This window comes from Protopterus annectens, chromosome 5.part0, assembly GCF_019279795.1.
Source record: "Protopterus annectens isolate FY-2018-M chromosome 5.part0, PAN1.0, whole genome shotgun sequence".
NCBI lineage: Eukaryota > Metazoa > Chordata > Ceratodontiformes > Protopteridae > Protopterus > Protopterus annectens.
In genome coordinates, this window is record NC_056735.1 from 491,108,853 (window position 1) to 491,130,710 (window position 21,858).

Genomic DNA, 21,858 nt, shown 5'->3' on the forward strand with positions numbered 1-21,858 from the left:
AGCTTTGAGGGAGTGCAGTTTCTTGTTAAAACTCCTATCACTGAGCAGTAGTACCTTTAGCTTGGCATTAGAAGAATCTGTTACATTGGTGGGTCTGTAGGTTTGGCAGTGCCTAACAAATGTACTATGTGGGTGGCTAATGCCTTGGCCAATATTCAAAAGCCTAGTGGTGACAGGTGCAGACTGTCTCTGGCAAAACAGTATGGTCTGTCAATTATGTTGTCCCAGGCAGACAAATACTGGATCCCCTTGGAATCACAGCAGTAGCTAAGCCAATTACTGAAGTCAATCATTTTCTGTTTGTAATGTGGTATCATTCTTGGTGAGGGTAGAATGCTGCTCAATGCGAGGCTGACACCCACCAGTGACATGTATTCAGAGAGGTCCATCATGTCTCTCTTCATATAGTCCAGGGAGTTACATCGCAGGTCATTCACACACACGTGGACTATGACTGAGTCATACTGATACTTTTGGTTGAGTGACTTGAGTGCCTGCATGCTCTGGCAAATCCTGGCCCCAGACAGGCAACTGACTGTAACCCTTTCTTTATCAAACCTGGTGAGGGGAACATCTGTGTGTCTCACTATGAGTCTCCTATAACCAAGATGTTTGAATGTGTGGTGTTTTGCTTTAAGGGCTTGCTTCTGGAGATACTGTGATGTGTATTTTTATGTGTAATGGTTGCTGTTGACTTGGTTTTGTTTGCATGTAGTTGTTGATGGCAGTGTATGGTGTTCTTCCGAGGGTTTAAGTTACTTGTGACTACCTCTCCATATGCAGGTTTAAGAGCTGAGATGTTATTTAGTGAGGGAAATTATGTGCATGTGCTGACAACCTGATTTGTCAGTCTGTGAGAGTCTTCTCTCAATTTTCATAGTGTAACTACATCTCTCATGTACTGTGTTTGTTTGTTTCAGGATTTAGTGGTTGTTAGTATACATGATACAGTTGCTACATTGCCTCAGGATGCTCACGTCCACCAGGCTGGCCACAGAGATAGCAGGAAAGTGCTTGTCCATGGTTTCATGATTTTTACTATGGGTTTAACCAGGGAGATCATTGGGTAGATTTGACTGAACTGGAATGATAGTACACAGATAAAGAAGGAGTGCTGTACTCAGTGTGAACTGCAGTTATCCAACAAGACAATGCTGCTCTTCATGCAACTCAGATGCCTAGAGCAGCAAGAGGTCTGGGTAAGGTTGCAGAGTTAGTTATTCAAAGGAAACTTTAACTTGAAAGCATTTGCATCTGTACAGGGTGCTGTTAATTGCCGCTGTGCAGAGAGCAGCCTAGCACAAACATGGGCTTATATAGAATCAGAAAAACTGTTTTACAACAGCAAAGTCAACAGGCCAATCAGGAAAACACACGATAAGCTTTCAGCCAACAGCCCCCAGCTTAGATAGGTTTGTACAGCACAATTCTGCCACAAGAGTGCAGTCAGAAAACCCTCTTAATGTAAAAATGCTGGCTTTAGGCTCAAGTGCAGGAAAACCAAACAATCTAGCTACTAGTGTCTTGTTAAACTAGCAGACACAATGTAATTAAGTACTACATCAGTAGTGGAAACAGTTCAGCCATGAAACACTACAAAAGTACAAGAAACGTAACAAATACAGGATTCTTATGAAATGCAGTAAAAATCAGAAGTGCAAAATGATACTTATTTGAGCAATGGATGGCATTAAATGAAGCAGATTCTCTGTAACTCTCAGGCAAAAGAGCCAAACTAAGATCAGCTCTGAGAAATTGTCATTTGAGAAAGCTAGCAGTAATGGACATCAGCTGCCTGAGATGAATGGTAGAATGCACATTGTGGGACAGATGGAGGAATGATAACATTACAGCTTAAGCGAATGGTGGTTTGGGCACATGTGCAATAAAGAAGAACATGATTTAAGGAAGATTTGGGAAAGACAAGAAGAAGTCAGGAGGAAATGTAAACACCCAACAAAGGGATGGATTGTGTGAAAGACTGTGTGAAACACAGTCCGGCATGACTGTCAGTGAAAGTAAGAGAGTAGCATTGAATCAAGAGAGGGGGCAGTTGATACTCCATGGATGTCATGTAGAGAGTGGGCAAAAGGGGAAGGCAGTATTGACAGTGATGATGATATGCAAATATACTTTCATTGAAATGTTCTGACTTCAGAGAGAATATAGGTAGAAACTGGAGGTGCCACGGACAGAGCCTCCATATCGAAAGGCTCAATGGGGGCTTGGCTTCTCCAAAAAAATATTTTTGTTAACTTGCTATCAATCACAAGTATAAGAAATTTTGAACACTTGCCAGTGAAGTAGTGGAATGTGAGCAAACAGTACTTAAGCCATCAAAGTAACTCCTGTATTGCTACTTGGGTTTTACAAAAGCTTGTAAGAGTAGATATGAAGTCTCAAAAATACATTACAATGTCAGCATAAGGTGGTATATAGGGGCACCCACAGCTGTATGCTTAACGTAGTGCTATAGTTTTATTTATTTATTTTATTTTATTGTGTTGTATTATTTATTTTATTTTGTTTTATTTTATTTTGTAAGAATTGATAGGACTGTAGAATACTGGAATGAACTGGAAATAACTGGAAGTAACTGAAATGGGACTGGAATGAATGTCTTTATCTTTTAATTACCCAGACCTGTGCTGAACAGATGCCAGTCTCTCCTTTATGTGCCAAATATTCTTGTATCTTTCAGAATAAAAGTCTGCATACACTGAAGCCCTATTAAGAATGCTTTATTATGCACAGTGGAGGCAGATGTCAACAATATCAACTGTTACTCCATACCCTCGAAAACCTTCACCTTGATAACTTGGCCCTAAACTGGTTTAATGCTTACCTCTCTGGTAGACAACAAGCAGTTCAGTGGCAAAGCAAGCTATCTCACTTGCTACCTAACACAATAGGAGTTCCCCAAGGATCTATACTTGGTCCCCTTCTTTTCTCCGTATTCATAAACGATCTCCATTCAGTCATCCCTAAAGCCACCTGCATTCAATACGCAGATGACTCTACGCTGATCTGCTCTGATCTTTCTCTTCATAACCTCCAGAAAGTCACCCAACACTGCTTTGCTGCAGTGGAAAAATGGTTCACCGAACGGAAACTTATCCTAAACCCAATAAAAACTAAGCTACTACTAATTCTCCCCACCTTAGCCACTTCTTTAGGACAACACCCTCCACTCCCTAATAATATGGCCTTCCACATTCAGTCCACTAACGGGACCATCATTGAGCCTGTCACCAATACCAAACTACTAGGTGTCACTATTGACCACAAGCTCAAATTTGACATGCACATCAGTCAAACTATAAAGACAGTAAACAAGAAACTTGGTTCCATGTATAGAATTAAGAACTTTCTTACTCCCATTACCAAACTAACCATCGCACGCACTCACCTTCTCTCCACCCTATTATACGCCTCTCTGGCACTTTCCTTCCTCAAAAAAAACTGAGCTTAACAAACTCTCTGCAGCTTATAACCATATTGTCAAATTTGTAGTAGGAGAGCCTTACCATACTCACCACTGCCTCAATCTAAGAAAACTTGGCTGGTTATAACTCCCCAATCTTCTCAAGCTTAACCAACTTATTGAAGCATTTAAAATTATCAAGGAACCAGATAAAACCCCCTCACTGTACAAACTTTTGCCCCCCTACTCCAATCTAAATAGCCTTCGTTCTTCAAATAGTGTCCTGGTACAAACAACGAAATCTAACAATTCGGGTGGCGATGCTCTTTTTGCCAGTTCCATTGGAAAAATATGGAATTCCCTTCCAAATAACCTAAGACTAGCTACCTCTCTCAGCCAATTCAAAACTAATCTCAAATTATTCTTTAACGCTCATTGGCTATGCCCTTGTACTAAACCGTCCTAATTCTTTAGTTCCCCGTTCTCCCTCATGCCATTCCCTAATGGTCTCTCTCTTCTCATATATCTCTAGATCCAACAATTTCTATCTCCTCCTGTACATTGTCTTTAATTAATCCATATTTCTGTTAATTGCATTTCATCGAATTAGTTAATTTATTTGTATGTCTAATTTGTTTCTCTGAATATTTTTTCTACCAAAAATTTATTTCTGTATGTAAATCAATGTGTTGTATGCTTATTGTGGAGCTTTTCTCCCCGAGCCTCTGCTGAAAATGGATATGTATCCAGTTGGACTAGCCCGGTAAACAAATGTAAAATAAATAAATAAAATAAATAAATAAAATATCTGAATCAAATCTTACTGTCTCCAACAACAGTGCTGATAAACTGAAATAGACTGAATTATGTCCATAGTCTCTGCACACATATTCCTGTCCTTCTGAATAATATAATTAATATTCTGGAATGCTGGACATTGGAATTGACGTCTGCACTTACACTTGAGTGTATGTACCAAACTTCTGAAGACTGCACTGCAGTTATCAGTCTGAATGAAATAATTGACTCACTATGTCTGAAGTATCTCCTAATAGTACCAAGGTCCTGTAAATTTATACATGCCCCTTTAACCTTGGTTCCCAAAGCCTGTTTGTACGTAATATAATGCACATTCTGTTAGCACATTTAACTCTCATCAGTATTCTTGACTGACAATTACTGAAACATTCCTTTTTTTTATTGAATCTGCATGTAAAATGTAAAATGTAGATGTGTCAGCTTTAACATGGCTGCATTTCTAGACTTATGGAAAGAGAATACTGTATTTTGTCTAATAAACTAAATTTAAATGAAGCCTAATCTTATATATTTCTTAACCAGGGTAGAATGCAGATCCAGTGGACCTTTTTTCATGTTCAACCTTTGAGTACAAAAAGTTAAAGCAGAAAGACATTTTTACAAATGGTATAATCACAAGTTACTACCATAAAAACATACACATGGTAGTCTTTATAGAGTTTGTAATGTCAGCTGAGGATAAGAAATTAAGTTTGTTAAGATATTTACAAAGTAACATCCAATACACATGTAGTTAGTTACTACCACATTTCCAATGTTTGCATTACTGGTTTAAAATAAAAACAAGACAGAATGCCTTATATTGTTTATTGATTATATAAGTGGAGGAGAAGGAAAATGAGGGGAGATAAGGTAATATACAAGGAGATAGTATGACGGATAAAGCAGGGAACAGGGGAAGGAATATGATTTATGGAGAAGATGGGAAAGCAAGGAAAAGAATTCACAGATCAGCAGTGTGTGGAGGAGTGTAGCTGTCTGGATATGTTTAGGGAGTAGGTGGTATGTTTCTATGTAATACCAGTATTTTGGAAACATTTATACTGGGCTTGTTTGTGAAGATTTTTTTTTATTCTGTTTTAAACTTTTGGAAGATGTCAATTGCCTTTAACTTTGTTAGATAGGATTCACAGTTTTGTGATTAGGTATGGGAAATAAGTGATCAGTAGAGTGGGGTTTGTTTTGTGGTGATTGAATAACAGGCTATAAAGGGATGCAAGACTTTAAGGGTTGCTCTAGTGGTGAGTTTACCTGGAAAGAAAGGAAATAATTTAATATTAAGGATTTTGTATATTAGAAGTGTAAGTAGGATAGATTATTTGAGTTGTGTTAGCAATCATTTAGTTTTAGCTAAGCTGTTCCCTTAAAGAATATGATAATGGATCTACAGAAACTGTTACAGGTATTTGGAAGGAGTGAATATTCATTTTGGAAAAATTAGTGATGATAAGGAGGTTGTATTTTAATTGAAGAAGAAGCACTCTTTTCCCTGTAGCAGCTCTTCCTAAGGCGAGAGGAAATGAGACATTTTACTTTGGCTTTTGTGACTTGGATGTGATGTTGTTTAGACGTTTGCCTAACCAGATGCCTAGGTATGTAAAGTTGCCTTCTATCTCTACTGGACCTAAAGTTTTGACTTACAAACTAATTCTTATTTGCTGTGTGTTTTAATATTCCAAAGCGCAACACTATAATTTCTTCTTTCTTTGGTATTTAGAAACAGTTTCTGCTAATTTACCAAATCAGAAATGATAATTATGTCTTGTTCAATTTGATTTTTGATAGGCATGTGGGATGCATTAATCCTGTAGATCGCCATATCATTATCAAAAACAATAATTGGTAGATGAGGATGGCCAGCTGGTAGTTTATTCTAAGCTTTGAAGAACTCCTGTGATTAAGGAAAGGGGATGTTGGCTAAATAGTTGAGTCTAACTGTAGTGAGAATAGTTTGTTCCTAAGAAATGACTTGAACCAGTTTAGTGCTGTGATACTGCACCTTTTTCTTAGGAAGGAGTCTTACAGGAGGTAGTAATCAGTGAGATTAAAAGCCTTGTAGGATCAATGAAGTGGGAGCCTATAAGCATTCTTTTATTCATGTTGATAGGTATATCTCTGTTAAGTGTATGGAGGGCTTTCATAGTGTTCCAGTCTTCCCAAAGCCCATGTTTGTGATGAGACAAGATATGAAAGGTTTGGATATTATAGCAATAACCCACGCCTGGGTGTGGGTAATGCTAAATTTACCCACGGTTGGCGTGGTTTGGTCCCGAGGCGGCCGAGGACCAAACAAAGTCAACCTTGGATAAATTTAGCATTACCCACACCCAGAAGTGGGTTATTGCTATTATACCATGACATTATTTAAGAAAAGAAACTATTACTTTTCTTAAATAATGGCATAGTATAATGCCTGTTTGCTGCCCTTCCCCAGATGTCTGGCATCCGCGGCAGTTCTGATGTACTGCGCGCCTGCAGTACATCAGAGTTGTGCAAAGCAACGGAGAAAGCAAGATCTCCGTTGCTTTTTAGTGTCTCGCTATGTTAAATGAGTTTAACATAGCGAGACAGTTTTAAAATAAGCAACAGACATCTCCGTTGCTTATTTTAAAACTGTCTCGCTATGTTAAACTCATTTAACATAGCGAGACTCAAAAAGCAACGGAGATCTTGCTTTCTCCGTGTTTAAACACTGTCTCGCTATGTTAAATGGGTTTAACATGGAGACAGCTTTAAAATAAGCAACGGAGATCTCCATTGCTTATTTTAAAGCTGTCTCGCTATGTTAAACCCATTTAACATAGCGAGTCAGTGTTTTAACGAAGTTATACTAATGGAAAAAAGTCTGGGCGACCGGACCTTTTTCCATTAGTATAACTCGATTTACAACGGGCACGCTGGCCAATCAGCGTGCACGTTTTGGGGGGGTCATGGTATAATATGAGATAGTTGTATATTACCTGTTCAAGAATTTTCCCAGTGGTAGGCAGAATTGAAACCGGCCTAAAGTCACTGATAAAGGAGGGTTTGAACAGGCTTTATAATATCAAATTTCCAAAGTGAATGCACAATTTGTTTAGTTAGGCACAGGATGCACAGAAAGGCAGAGGATGCACAGGTATCTGAGAAATTTCAGTTTACAGTTTTGACATAAAATAATTAACCAAGGATGGAGTCCCTCTGCACCTTCTGGGGATTTGGGAGGAATTGTTTCAAACAAGGATGCAACTCTTTATATCGTAAGCAAAAGTGGGGGAGAAACTAATGGGATGTTGGGTGGGGGAATGGATAGTGGGAGTAAAAAAAATGTCTGTATTGAGGGAGTTTGAGATGACTAGAATGAGAGGAGATTAGTAGTGATGAGAACCCTGATGACTTTATCTTGAAATAAAGTACTTAAGGTAGTGTTGACAGTATTACCTTTGGGGGAGTTATTTGGAGTATTCCTACCTATAATTTTGTATTAGTTTTGTCAGAACAGGATCAATACAGTAATAAAATTACTGAACCTTGAGCTGCCTAGGAATGATTATGGACTTCAACATCATAATGAATATTAGTGCAGAGGTTATGCATATCCAACAAATAGTAAGTATCTTCAGTCAGGCAATCAGGATTAATGTTTCATTTTTGTGCAACACAAAATATGTAGTAAAATAGAATATCTAATACAAACATTCTATTTTGTTACATATTTAAGAATCTAGTCAGGAATAAGTAGACCTATGCTTTTCAAAAAATAATTTCAAGTGGGCAGAATAGGTCCAACTGGAGGCCTGTAGGGATTCATTTCATCTTTGGTAATCAGTAAAAGGTTGCACTAAGCATTTTTCACCAGTACATTTTTTTTAACAGGATCTCAATCTATATAGGACCTTTAAGCAAGCATTGGACACAGATGTTTTCCACAGAGAGGTGGCAGGGTACCCGCTCACATGATAAATTAGAGTTCAGTGATATCATCATAAAGAGTATAAAGTAACAATTTTATATCTAGCTAGCTATATCTATATCTGTATCTATATATAAATATATGGGTCTACATTGTTTCATTGAAAGCTCATTTCACTGAATTTGAATTCACCCTGACCAAATCGCTGAAAGCTCAAATTAATGAAAACTCATTTCACCGAATCTCATTTCCCTGAAGTGAAGTACTGGCACTGTGTAGAGAACTGTAAGGCAAGTAAAAGGTATATGCCTTTTTCACTACTGTAGTGCGATCCTGGAGTTAGTATATATAGTTGGGGGGGTGGAGGGCAGTGCCGCCCACATTGTGGGTGTGGGAGGCATAGCCCTCCACCTCTTTTGGTTTTATATTATATTTTACCGAAAGCTTCAAAGCCATACATTTTAAATCATAGACATGCAAACTTACAACACCAATGATTAACTCTTTCCAGAAGACAATATATACCCACACTAAGTGTGGGGATGTGCCCCCCACACCCCATCACTATATATATATATATATATATATATATATATATATATATATATATATATATATATGTATATATATATATATATATATATATATATATATATATGTATATATATATATATATATATATATATATATGGATTCACTTCAGAAGATCGAACTTCCGAAATCTCGAACTACAAATAACCGAATCCAAAAGCTCGAGTTTCGGAAACTCGAACTTCTGAAGGAAAACCATTAAAACAAAACAAAACACAAGCTTTTGCAGGGGCTTCGCCCCTGCACCCCATAGGGGCTGTGCCCCCACACCCCCTACTTAAATACACCAACTCCAAGATCGCTACAGTGGGAGATGGGAAATCTCCGTCTTGCGCTGTATGCGAAGCAAAACGGGAGATTTCTTTACTTCCTGCCAATACCACGAAACAAAAAATACATTACGTACACACAAGGCATGCAACAATACTTGCCTCTTTGTGCACGTAATGTATTCAGGTAAGTAAAGTGTTATTTCGGAACACTACACACATTCGATTTATTAAAATCTTGATCATATGGTCTCGACCATATGCAAATCGAGATTTTAATAACTCGATTATGTGAAGTGTTCCCATATATATATATATATATATATATACACCAACTCCAGGATCGCACTACAGTGGGGAAAAGGGCATATAACTTTTACTTGCCTTACAGTACCCTACACAGTACCAGTACTTCACTTCAGTGAAATGAGTTTTCAGTAATTTGAGCTTACAGTGATTTGGTCAGGGTGAATTCAAATTCAGTGAAATAAGCTTTCCATGAAACAAAGTAGATACAGTTATATAGATATGGAGGAAGTGTTAAGATGATCATGTTATATTTTTTAAGTATTGCTGAGCATTTAAATTAAACAATATTGCTGCCTCTATCAGCTATTTTGAAAATCAACTGATTGTTATTACTTTGACCATATAAAGGTTTCTATTAAGCTTTGTTCAAGTTGAAAGTCACATTCAATAAATAAAAGCAGATTCAGTGTTATATCCTAGCATACTACAAAATTGTTTGATTACCTCATAACTAATTGGGGATAGAGCAGTGATTTGGGATTGATAAAAGTATTATCAAACAGAGAATTAGCATTTTTTAAATCATTATCAGAAAAGCCAAAACGTGTATCATTACAACTGGTACTGAATAAATTAATACAGCCAAATTATGTCCACTTAAAATATTTAAAGCACATGATAGTCACAAACAAAGAACTTTAATGAAGCTTTCAGGTCTCCACCCTTCATCAGCATACTAAACACATCACATTAATTACATTTAAATAGAGGGATATTTAAATCACATGATCAAGCCAGCCATTCATAAAACCTCCGTAATTAATAATACAAATTAGTTAAAAACATTTCCTAGTTATAAAATACTAGGAGTATTTTTGTTTATATAAAAAATGTTTATATAAAAAAATGTTTATATAACAAATGTGGTAAGTGATATGAAAATATAAAAGTAAAAATATAAAATATAAAAATTACATGTATAAATTTAATACTGATTTAAGGATATTTTTTAAAGATTCTCCTTCTGCCTTTTCACTAAAACTGGTTTTAAGCTCACTGTTCCATTAAGCCCAGGATATTTGTCAGCATGTAGAAGCAATATCCATTCATATTCTTTTAATAGCAAAAGATTTTCAATATCACCACCTCTGATGCCCAAATTCAAAACAGATATACACCTAAATTTAAATGTATGTGACTGAAACTCATGCACATGCCTATATAATGCATTTGTTTCTACCTTTCTTTTTATTTCTGATTTATGTTCTACTATTCTGTCTTTTAACTTCCTAATCGTTTTCCCCACATAGAATACATTACATAGGGTACAGGTAGCCAAATATACCAATTTAGTTGTGTTACAATCTGCTTTACAAGAGAAATCATAACATTCACCTGTAGTTGGATGCTGAAAACTACTTTTACTATCATATATATCTGAACAACACACACAATTATAGCATTTAGATGTGTACACTTTTGTTCTTACTGACGGTATTTCATTTTGAAAATCTTTATAGCATAACATTTGTTTCAATGTCTGACCATTTCTAAAGGCATATTTTGGTGTTAATCCTAATAAATCTTTTAGGTCTGGTTGTGCCATTAATATGACCCAATTTTTCTCAATGATCTTGCAGACATCATGTGTGTTGGCATTATAGGTGGTGATAAATCTTAAAACATTACAGCTTTTTATCTTTTTCTCTGTTGTGTCTATATTCTGCATCATTTGGTGTGTTGCCCGTTCTGTAATTTGATGTAAAGACCCAAAAATAGGTTTATATAAACTACTTCTACCTTGTAAAACCTGTTTATAACTCATATCAATCTCATTCAATATATAGCCATTATTAATAAATTCTTCCTTCATTTTCTTAATTTCCTCTTTAAAAATAACTTCTTCACTAGTTAATCTAGTTACTCTTATAAATTGTGATTTTAAGATGCTTCTATAAACATGTGCAGGGTGCATACTAGCTGCATTCAAATATCTAGCTGCATGCACATCCTTTCTATGTATCATCGTATACAATTCATCAGATTTTCTGTACAGTTTTACATCCAAGAATACTATATTATTTATCTCTAGAAAAATTCATTTTAACTCTAAGGAACTCTGTTGTTGAATTTAAATACTTTAAAAAACTTTCTAATTCTTCTAACGTACCTGCCCACACAAAAAAGCAATCATCAACGAACCTACAGTAGCAGTCCAATAAATGTTTAAACTGATTATTAGCACTCAAGACATATTGTTTCTCCCATACATATAGGACCAAGTTGGCAAACGTATTCGCTACTGATGTACCCATAGCCACTCCTGTTAATTGTTGATATGGTACATTATCAAAAATAAAGATGTTCTTAGTCAAAACTAAATCTAAAAGGAAGCATATATTCTCCACTTCACGTGTCTGCTGCAATGATTGCATCATCAGAAAATTTCTTATTGCCTCTATCCCATAGTCAGTAGGAATCATTGTAAAAAGTGATTCTATATCTAGTATTTTATAACTAGGAAATGTTTTTAACTAATTTGTATTATTAATTACGGAGGTTTTATGAATGGCTGGCTTGATCATGTGATTTAAATATCCCTCTATTTAAATGTAATTAATGTGATGTGTTTAGTATGCTGATGAAGGGTGGAGACCTGAAAGCTTCATTAAAGTTCTTTGTTTGTGACTACTGTGTGCTTTGGATTTATGCTATATAGTACAATCAGAGTATCCTTGCACTTAAAATATTTAGTTTTATCAGTGAAATCAAGAGGGGCTGTAGGAGTTTTAAAGGTTTTTAGATAATGAGGGTAATTTCTAGTTCTAAATACTTGTTCATTGTCATAGTATTAAAATGTAGTTTAGTTTTCTTGCTCATCAGTTTTTCTATTTCTTATGTCCTTTGTCTCACAAGTAAGATTATGTGAAACATTTGTCAATAGAGGGAGAGAGCACCAATGAGCCAAAACAAAGGTGGCCACTTGACCCTGGTGTTCTCAGCAAGGGATAACAAAAGAGAGAACAAAATAAGGCTTACAGGAAAGAGCTCTGAATAAAGCAGCAATACTGGTATATAGAACATAAAGACAATCGTATTGTTGTCTGTAAGGTAGTGCTGAAGGAAGAACAAGTATATTGTAAGCTGATGGACGTCACAGAGGTTTAGGAGGAAAGAAAAGCACAATAAGAGGGCAACAAACTGAGATGGTAAAACTCAAGAAAAACTCTAGAACCTACCATACTAAGCCAATACTGACAGGCAAAAGACTTGGAATACAGGAAAAAGGTAACATGGCTGTAAGGACTGATCAACAACAACAACAAAAAACATACAAAGCTGGATGATTTGGAAAACAGATCCAGGAGGTAGATCATAAGGATCATAGGCATCCAGGAAAAATACTATAGATGGCTCTAGAAAATCATATCTTGGAAGGGCCACTATGCCATGCACTGGCTTGTGTGTGTGTGTGTGTGTGTGTGTGTGTGTGTGTGTGTGTGTGTGTGTGTGTGTGTGTGTGTGTATGTATATAAATAAATATATATATATATATATATATATATATATATATATATATATATACATGCAAACAGATATCTAGAAAGTCTGACCTGCCCAGGATAATACCTTTCTGCCCATTATATATTAAAGGGTTACAGGACATTTTCAGTATGTTATTCAGACAAAGAAAGCTTTTGGTTCAAAACATACATAAGCTCAAAGTAACAGGAATAATTGCCTGGACAGACCCATTTTAGTGGTGAAATGGAAATCATTAAACCTTAAGCAACAGTTATAATGCAAATACTGCACAATAAATAGATTGGCAGGACAACCTGCAGTCATCAAAGAAAGAACTGGATACAGAGGTGGCTCAAGACCTAGCTGATGTTAGCATACCAACAGGAAAAGGTCAAGAAAATAGAAATGTACCAATGCAAGGAAAGAAGAAGACAGCTCAGGAATGAAGAAAGGAACAGAAGAAGAAAAAAGCAAAAAAGCAAAGACACAAAAGCATTTCTGCATAATACCAAACAGAAAAACAGTATGAAGATGAATGAAAAGGCTGTTCAGTGGGGAAAAACAGAAATGAAAAGGTAGGAAACATGGTAGATGCAGAGAAAGAAGAAATTATAGTACCCATAAATGGAGAGATGGCCTCTTCGTCACCTCAGGAGATTTGGAAGTGAACTGCTGGACAGCAGATGGGTACAGTAGACTGAATAAAACAGCTGCAGAAGTAAATGCAAGGGAGTAAATGAAGGAAGGCATGCAAGACTGGAAGAAAAAAGAAAGGAGGCAATCCAGAATTGACCTTCATTTAGAGGTGAGAGCTCAAAGAGGAATGCAAAATAGAAATATACCAATGGGAAATGAAAGCATAGATGGACAGTAATGATGAAAAGGAAAGCTCCAGTAAGAATATTAAAACAGAATATGGGACAGTCAACAAGTTAAGTGAGTTTTCCCTAATTGGATGCATATGTATATCTATCTATATATATATATATATATATATATATATATATATATATCTATATATATATGGATCTACCTTACTAGATCGACAAGTTAAAACAGCGAAAACGACTTCACCGTCGCCAGAAGATCGAAAATGACTTCACCGACGCCAGAAGATCGACAGTGCACAAACTCGACACCGCATACACCCGACACATCATACCAACAAACAAAACAAATCCCCTATCCAAAACCCACACACACAACACAAGCACACCAAAAATCCTTACAAACCAACACTAACCCATACATACACAACTATCTACAACCCTAACCCAAACCCTTACCCTAAGGTCCGTCACTATCGCACACTCACCGAACCCTCGCCCTAACCCTAACTCACTTATCCCACCCCTACCCCTACAGACCACCAACATCGCACACTTACTCGCACCCTTACCTAACCTGCGCCCTAACCCTAACTCACTTATCCCACCCCTACCCCTACAGACCGCCAACATCACACACTTACCTTACTCGCACCCTTACCTAACCCGCGCCCTAACCCTAACTCACTTATCCCACCCCTACCCCTACACACCGTCAACATCGCACACTTACCTTACTCGCACCCTATCGTCCGTCACTACCGCATACTTACACATCCTTTCCCCATCGCAGTGTTCTCAGCGTCGGTGTCTTCCTCCGTCGGTCTTCTGCCTTGTCGATCTTCTGGCGTCGGTGAAGTCATTTTCGATCTTCTGGCATCGGTGAAGTAGTTTTCGCTGTTTTAACTTGTCGATCTAGTAAGGTAGATCCATATATATATATATATATATATATATATATATATATATATATATGTTGTACTCTTAAACTTGGTGGCTTCGGAATTGCCCACCCCTGCTGTTAATTTGATTTTGGACACTCCTCCAAGTCCCATCTCATTTGATCACTCATCTGAATGCAGTGAGATCATTTGGGTAGGACTACCCCCTTGCTTCTTTGACCTTGGATACTCCTACCTGTCCTATCTCATCAACCCATTGTACTGAATACAGAGATAGCATTTGGGTAGGGCTACCCCCTTAGTTCCTTAATCTTGTACTATCTTCTATTTCCTCCCACTCCACTTAAAAAACAAAAAAAAAGATGCACTTTATTCAGCTGCTTTTACTGTAATTCTGTTATACCTACTTTATTACCTTATTTTTGCTGTATGCTCTTAAGCGTTCAAGTGCTTTTATTGTGCTGCATTTGTTACTGCCTGTTAGTAGCCTGATTAAATGTATCTGTTATTCTAGCATCTTAGTTTTGATTTTAGCACTTGTGGTTCAGGCCACTTACTTTACATTTAAAAAGGTTCTTGTGGTCTACACTCTTGTGGACAAACCCTTATCAAATCCCTCTTTCCATAAGTCTGCCCAAGCATTCAGAACACTACGTCTGAATAATTCCCATCAGTTTATCCTGCCAGCCTGGTCGACATGGGCATACTGAGACAGTGTAGCAACTGCCTCATGTTTACTGACAGCCCTCTTCTCCTAGCACATAATTTTTCTTCTTGCGAGAAACGCATGTACATCAGTAACCTGGAGTCCATGCTCTCTTATGCCACAGTCAGTACTCCTGACAAAGAGGAGATTGCCAGCACAAACACCACACCATGCACATCACATAGCCAAGCACAACACACACAAACACACACACACACACACACACACATGCGCGCACATTCACACCTATGCAGAGGTCCTCAATAAAAACTTACCTAAACAGCAGAGACCTCCAAAACACACTCACAAACACTCCACACATAACACCAAGTACATCACATACAGCAAACAACACACCAGTGTCTCACAAACATGGCCCATAAGGCAAAACAATAAACCACCACAGCCCACAAGACATAAAAATAAACCAAATATATTAGTCATTGGTGACACAATTGTGAGACATACCGATGTGATGTCCCCCTCACCAGGCTCGACAAGGAGAAGGTCACAGTCAGTTGTCTGTCTTGTGTCAGAATCTGCCACATCATGCATGCAATTAAGTCTTTCCACAACAAGTACAAGTACAACTCTGACATTGTCCATGTTGGTGTGAATGACTTGAGACGTACCTCCCTGGACTATATGAAGAGGGACATGATTGAAATCTCAGATTATGTGTCCCAGGCAGATATGGCCCTACCCCTACACAGTGTTATGTGTCCCAGGCAAGTATGACTCTAGCCCTAAGCAGCATCCTACCTTCGCCAAGAATGATACCACAATACCAACAAAAAATAATTGATTTCAACAATTGGCTTAGTTGATGGTGTCATTCCAAGGGGAGCTAGTATCTATCTGCCTGAGATGATATGGTCAAAAGGCCTTGATGCTTTGCAGAGATGGCCTCCACCTGTCACCACTGGGTTTCCCGATCCTGGCCAAGGCTCTCACCTCCCCCGTTGTGCCTATTTTAGGCAATGTCCCAAAGACAAATCTTCCAACATAAAAGATCTGTCAAAAAACAAATTGAAGGTCATGCTGCTCAATGCTGGGAGCCTTAACCTGAAAATGCACTCACTGGAGGCTCTCCTTGCACAGGAAGATGACAATGTCTATGCGGTCATTGAAACTTGGCTCAAGGCTGGAGAGAGCACCCCTGCCTTAACAGGCTGTACCTCATTCCAGACATTCCGACCCCAAAATTAGGATGCGAAGACTAAGGGTGGTGGACTCTCTATCTTCATTAAGCAAAGGCACACCTCCAGACTGGTTTGCATGATGCACTGGAACTACTCCAGGTGCAACGGAAAGTTGGCAAGACACCCATCCAAGTTATAGCCAGCTATAGACCACCCTCCATGACTTAGGACACCCATTCTTCTTTCCTGAATCTACTTGACTCCATTAATGTATCTCCTAACACCCTGATCCTTCGTGACTTCAACTACCCCACCATAGACTGGGTGAACTATTCCTGCACTAATGCACTCACTCAACGATTCCTTGACTTCATCAGTTCTAATGCCCTAGACCAGCTCATCTCATCGCCCACAAGGGGAAATAACACTCTATACTTGGTTCTCACCAAAATGGGTGAACGCTGCACCACTCCCATAGTATTTTCTTCACTGGTGAGATCAGATCATCGGACTGTCTCATTCAGAGTTTCTATCCCACCCAACCCCCTCCCAACCATAATCAAGCTAAAAAACTTCTCAAAAGCTGACTACAGCCTCCTAAGGGAGGGTATCTGTAGCTTCACACCACCGCCCCCCTCAGAGGATGCAGACAACTATGCTGAACAGTATGCCAATGCAGTATATAAGCACCTGTACAACTGCATGGACACAGCCATATCCAATAGAACTAAAACATTCTCCTCAAGGAAACACAAACCTGTTTGGTGGACATCCTCTATCAACAGGCTTTACAGCAAAAGGGAGAAACTGTTGTCCAAGTGTAAAAAGGAAAATATTCCAAACTGGAAAATCTCCCTGTTTAGCCTCAACAAGCAAATTAGATCACTAGTGAAAGCCTACAAAGCCAATTATGAATCAAAACTAGCCTCTGAAACAAAGGGAAACCACAAAGCCTTCTTCAGTTACATCAGGAACCTCCATGGAAAAGCCCAAGTTTGTTCCAACTTAGTACTCAACAGTATCACTTACACCAATCCTGTTGATTTAGCCAGCCTACTAGCAGATAGGTTCAGCACAAACTTCATCCCCATCCCCCCATAAAGGCCCTTTTGACACCCCAGTACTCGTCCTGCACCTCATATCTCCTTAGATCAAGTGCTAAAGGCCCTATCCAAGGTAAAGAACACAGCTTCCATGAGACCTGATAGTATGACAGGCTGTATTCTGCACCATCTCCAGCAAGAACTGGATTTGCCATTGAGCACCCTATTCAATCACAGCCTCAGTACAGGCTTCATTTCAGCAGAGTGAAGAACTGCCATTGTCATCCCCTTGCACAAAGGTGGTGCCACTAATGACCCCGGAAACTATCACCCCATTAGTTTGACAAGTCTGATCTGTAAAGCCATGGAGCATATTATTATGAATCTCATAAACAAGGGCATAGGCAATTTCCAAACATTTAACCCCACCCAGTTCGGATTTGTCAATGGCAGATCTTGCCTGTCGAACCTGGTTGACTTCTTTGAGACTGTCACCAAGACCCTGGATGAGGGAAAGTCAGTGCACACAGCTTACCTTGACTTGGCCAAGGCCTTTGACACAATCCCCCCTCTTAGGCATCATCAAAAAGCTAACACAACTTGGTATAAATCCCTATCTCATCAGGTGGGTGGCCAACCGGCTCATCAGCAGGACCCTCAAAATCAAAAGATGCACCTCCACCTCTGATAGTAAAGCTGTCACTAGTGGAGTTCCCCAGGGATCTGTCCTGGGACCCCTACTGTTTGGCATCTACTTCTCAGAGGTGCAGGTATAGACAAAAGGCCTGTGGCTGACAAAGTTTGCAGATGACTAAATTGGGTGCTGTCATTGACTCCCCAAATGATGTTAACATACTGCAAGAGGGTCTCACAGCAACTAATTGCTGGTGCCAAAGTCATGGCCTCAAGCTAAAAGCAAAAAAAATATCATCATACCATTCAGCAAAAAACATGGCCCCTACTGATTACCACATCAATGGCAATACCCTAAGCACACAACCTGTGGTGGGAGACCTGGGCACTCAGGTTGATAACAACCTCACATTTGACCATCATGTAGCAGCAGTGGTCAGAAAAGCCTTTTACTTGATTCATCTCATAAGTAAAAGGGATTGCATCAAGAAAAAAGGAGGTTATTACTTCTCTATACTCTTCCCTCATTAGACCAATAATTGAGTATAACGCCCTGTTTGGTATGTACCTCTCCAAACATCTCCACCAACTGGAAAAGCCACTGAAATACCTCACAAAGAGAATCCATGGCTTCCAACACCTGTCCTATGTGGACAGGCTCAAATCACTATTACTCTATTCAGTATTGTACAGATTGTTCAGGGGTGATCTGTGTCTCACCTACAAGACAATCTCGGAGCCTGCCATACTAGAGATGCTCCATATCCATAAGTCTAACTCCTCATGCATTACCCACTCAAAAGGCCTGAATCTAATATGCAACATCAACAAAACCTGCTGGAGAGACAGGTTTGTCTCCCAGTAGCTTCCCCGTCTCTGGAATAGACTTCCCATACATGTTAAACAAAGCACCTTGCTGACCCTCTTCAAGCCCAACATTGATGAGTGGATGGGAAACCACAAATTTGTCTCAGGGGTTCCACCTGTGTCCCTCACTGACAGGGGAGACAGATGCTGACTGAGGTTTCTTTTTGGGGATAAACTCTTGGCTAGGCTGGTATTGGCCCCAGGGCCATTAGCCTAGTAACCTCCTATGATCCTATAGAATTAGGAGAAAATGCAGAAACACTATAAATGTCTGTAACAGAAATCATAATGAAGCAGAAATACAAAAATAAAAAGACAGAACAAACTGTTCAGTGATAAGGGAGAAAATGTCTAGACAATATTTAAGGACTATGAAGAGTGCACGGCTGACAGACTATGTAATCTGCAGTATTTAAAGACTGTGCAGTGCTGACTGTATAAGTGCAGGGTAATGACAAGCAAAAATGGTAAGTGAAGAATCCTAACAGATATTGATTCTGTCCAGTGGATGCAGAAAAGGAAGCGTATTGGTGGGCATGGAATGTAGGAGGAGCCTGAAGCCCAGGAAAAGAATGCATGCAAGACTGAAGTGAGTAAGGACACTTTTGCAATACTATAAGTAACCAAACTGTGTCAAAGATAGGAAAGAGAATGGCCAGATTACTCAAGAGGAAAGTTGGATAAGAAACCAGGGAAAGGAAAGGAGGCAGCCATAATTGAAGACTGGATAGACAGAAGACGCGGTAAAAGAATTCAAAGAGAGAAGTTCAGAAGCAACTAGAGAGGGGGATGAAGGCTTCCACATTTTCCCACATATTCCTTAATCTGCAACATAATTCAAAGGATAAAAACAAAAAGAAAACACATAATGACACAGAGGGGAGGGGGAGAGCGATGCCATCGAGAATAAGAAACGAAAGGAGATGAAGGTGATGGGAGACACAGGATATTATGGAGAGTAGGGGCTGGAGAATGGAATAGGACAGAAAAGGGAAAAAGAAGAACTGAAAAATACTGGATAACAGAACAGTTTCTGATGAAGCTGAAAGGGAGAATCAGTGAAAGTCTTCAATATACTGGGGGATACTGAGCACAAAGATGATATACCTAGAAGGGAATAATGGAACAGACAAATGAGAGAGGGTAAGAGGCAGGATAGTGAGGAATGAGAAATGGAAGGGGAAAAGAGAATGGAGACCCCATAAACTGTTCCAGGTCATGACTGAAAAGGATCAGTAGACCTTCTCACTGGTTAACAAATTGCTAAGAAATAAATACTTTGAACTGAAATGTTACTCATTACTTTGCAGATAATATATTCACTATCATTGTAGTTATCAAATATGTTTTAGTGTTTTTAAGGTTGAGAAGGAGAATACAGGTGATTCTCTTTTTGGGAGTGAGTTTGGTCCATTTCACCTTTGTAAAATGTGTGATATAGCCCAAATGATTCCTCTGTATTTCACTATCCCCTCATAAGCTTGGAGACATAATGATAAAAAGAAGGTTTTACAGCAAGTACTCCTTATATCGTTTTACATATATATATATATATATATATATATATATATATATATATATATATATGTATATGTGTGTGTGTGTGTGAGTATACGGAGAAACATTTCATGTTCAAGAAAACATATGGTCAAAAAAGTACAGTTGTTATTTTTAAATAACTGACAAACTCTGTTCTCTTAATTATAAAAATGCGTATTCTATTCTTTTCACAAATGCAGAATAATTGTTAGTGTTTTCTGTAAATACCAAATAGGTTCATATTGTACTATTACTCTTTTTCTTGTGTTAAGGTCCTACTAAAGACTGTTTTTTTATCTGTAGGGGGATGGCTCAGAAAGTGTGGTAGATTTTCCAGTCAGTGAAAGCATTCCTGAGAACCTGTCAAATGACCATTATAGAAAAGGATATGAAACTCCAGCAATAACTCTTTCAAGAACCTCACTCTCATCAGGTATATGTTTACTTCTTCAGGTGTTCATGTGTTATTCATTGTTTATTAGCCAAGACACTGGGTTGATCTATGAATGATCTATTTCAGCTATTGTCCAGGCCATATTACAGGTTGGATAGGAATATAAATATACAAAAATATAATGCAATAAAGTGAATAAACATGTTATGCATATAGCAAAAAACAAATTGCTATGTAAGCATGTAATACTAAAATAGAACTTACACTATTGCTGCCATGCAGAACAAAATTTTACTAAAAAACATACAGTGATGAAAAAATTGTTGAATCTATAAGGTTAATGGAATTAGGAAATAATACATTGTAAAGCCCGTGCAGTATGCTGTAAAAAATATATTTTTCTGTAATAGGTATGTGCATATAACTTTAATAGCTAAATATTGGAATAACTTTCCCATATCAGTCAGATGCATAGCCAAAAAGTAGTTCTTCAGTCTTGCTCTTAAAGCAGGGATCTCCTGGTTCTTCATGTGAAAAAGCATCTTCTCCGGCTGCTATATACTTAATATTTGTGGCTCGGCATGTGCTTCATATGAATAATAGATGTCCAGACAAGGGCTGCTAATGCTGAAGAGGGACTGGATACTATTGCCCTTACTGAAGTTGTTGTTGGAGACTGTTCTTGATTTATGAAAAAATCAAAAGTAAATTGTCAAAATGTATGGCTAAAATAGATATAAGTGGCATTAATGAGGATATATATTACTCTTTGAACAAGCAGGCACCAACTTCTTATTGTCATAGAAGAGTATGGTGATGTAGGAACACATATAACTAATTCTCAGAAGCTATCAGATTTTACTTCCAAGTTAGTGAAACTGGAGAATAAGATGAGGAAGAAATAACCTGTGTCTGACTGAAGTTCTAGTAAGAGAAGAACATCCAGACTAAGTAGCTTATAAGAAAGGTAGGATGGTGGAGCCATCTTATTGTCCAGTGTGTAAAGAACCTGCTGGGAACCTTGACTGACGTTAGA

General features: G+C 38.2%; 1 protein-coding gene across 7 annotated transcripts in view; it reads left to right on the plus strand.

Moving 5' to 3' along the window:
• SYTL5 (synaptotagmin like 5) overlaps positions 1–21,858 on the plus strand; it is a 2,413,062-nt gene that overhangs the window by 1,917,698 nt on the left and 473,506 nt on the right. For all 7 annotated transcript variants that reach the window (XM_044072411.1, XM_044072417.1, XM_044072414.1 and 4 more), the window contains one exon: positions 20,732–20,861. In XM_044072411.1, the coding sequence (XP_043928346.1) occupies positions 20,732–20,861 (130 nt within the window). The remainder of the gene's footprint in view (positions 1–20,731; positions 20,862–21,858) is intronic.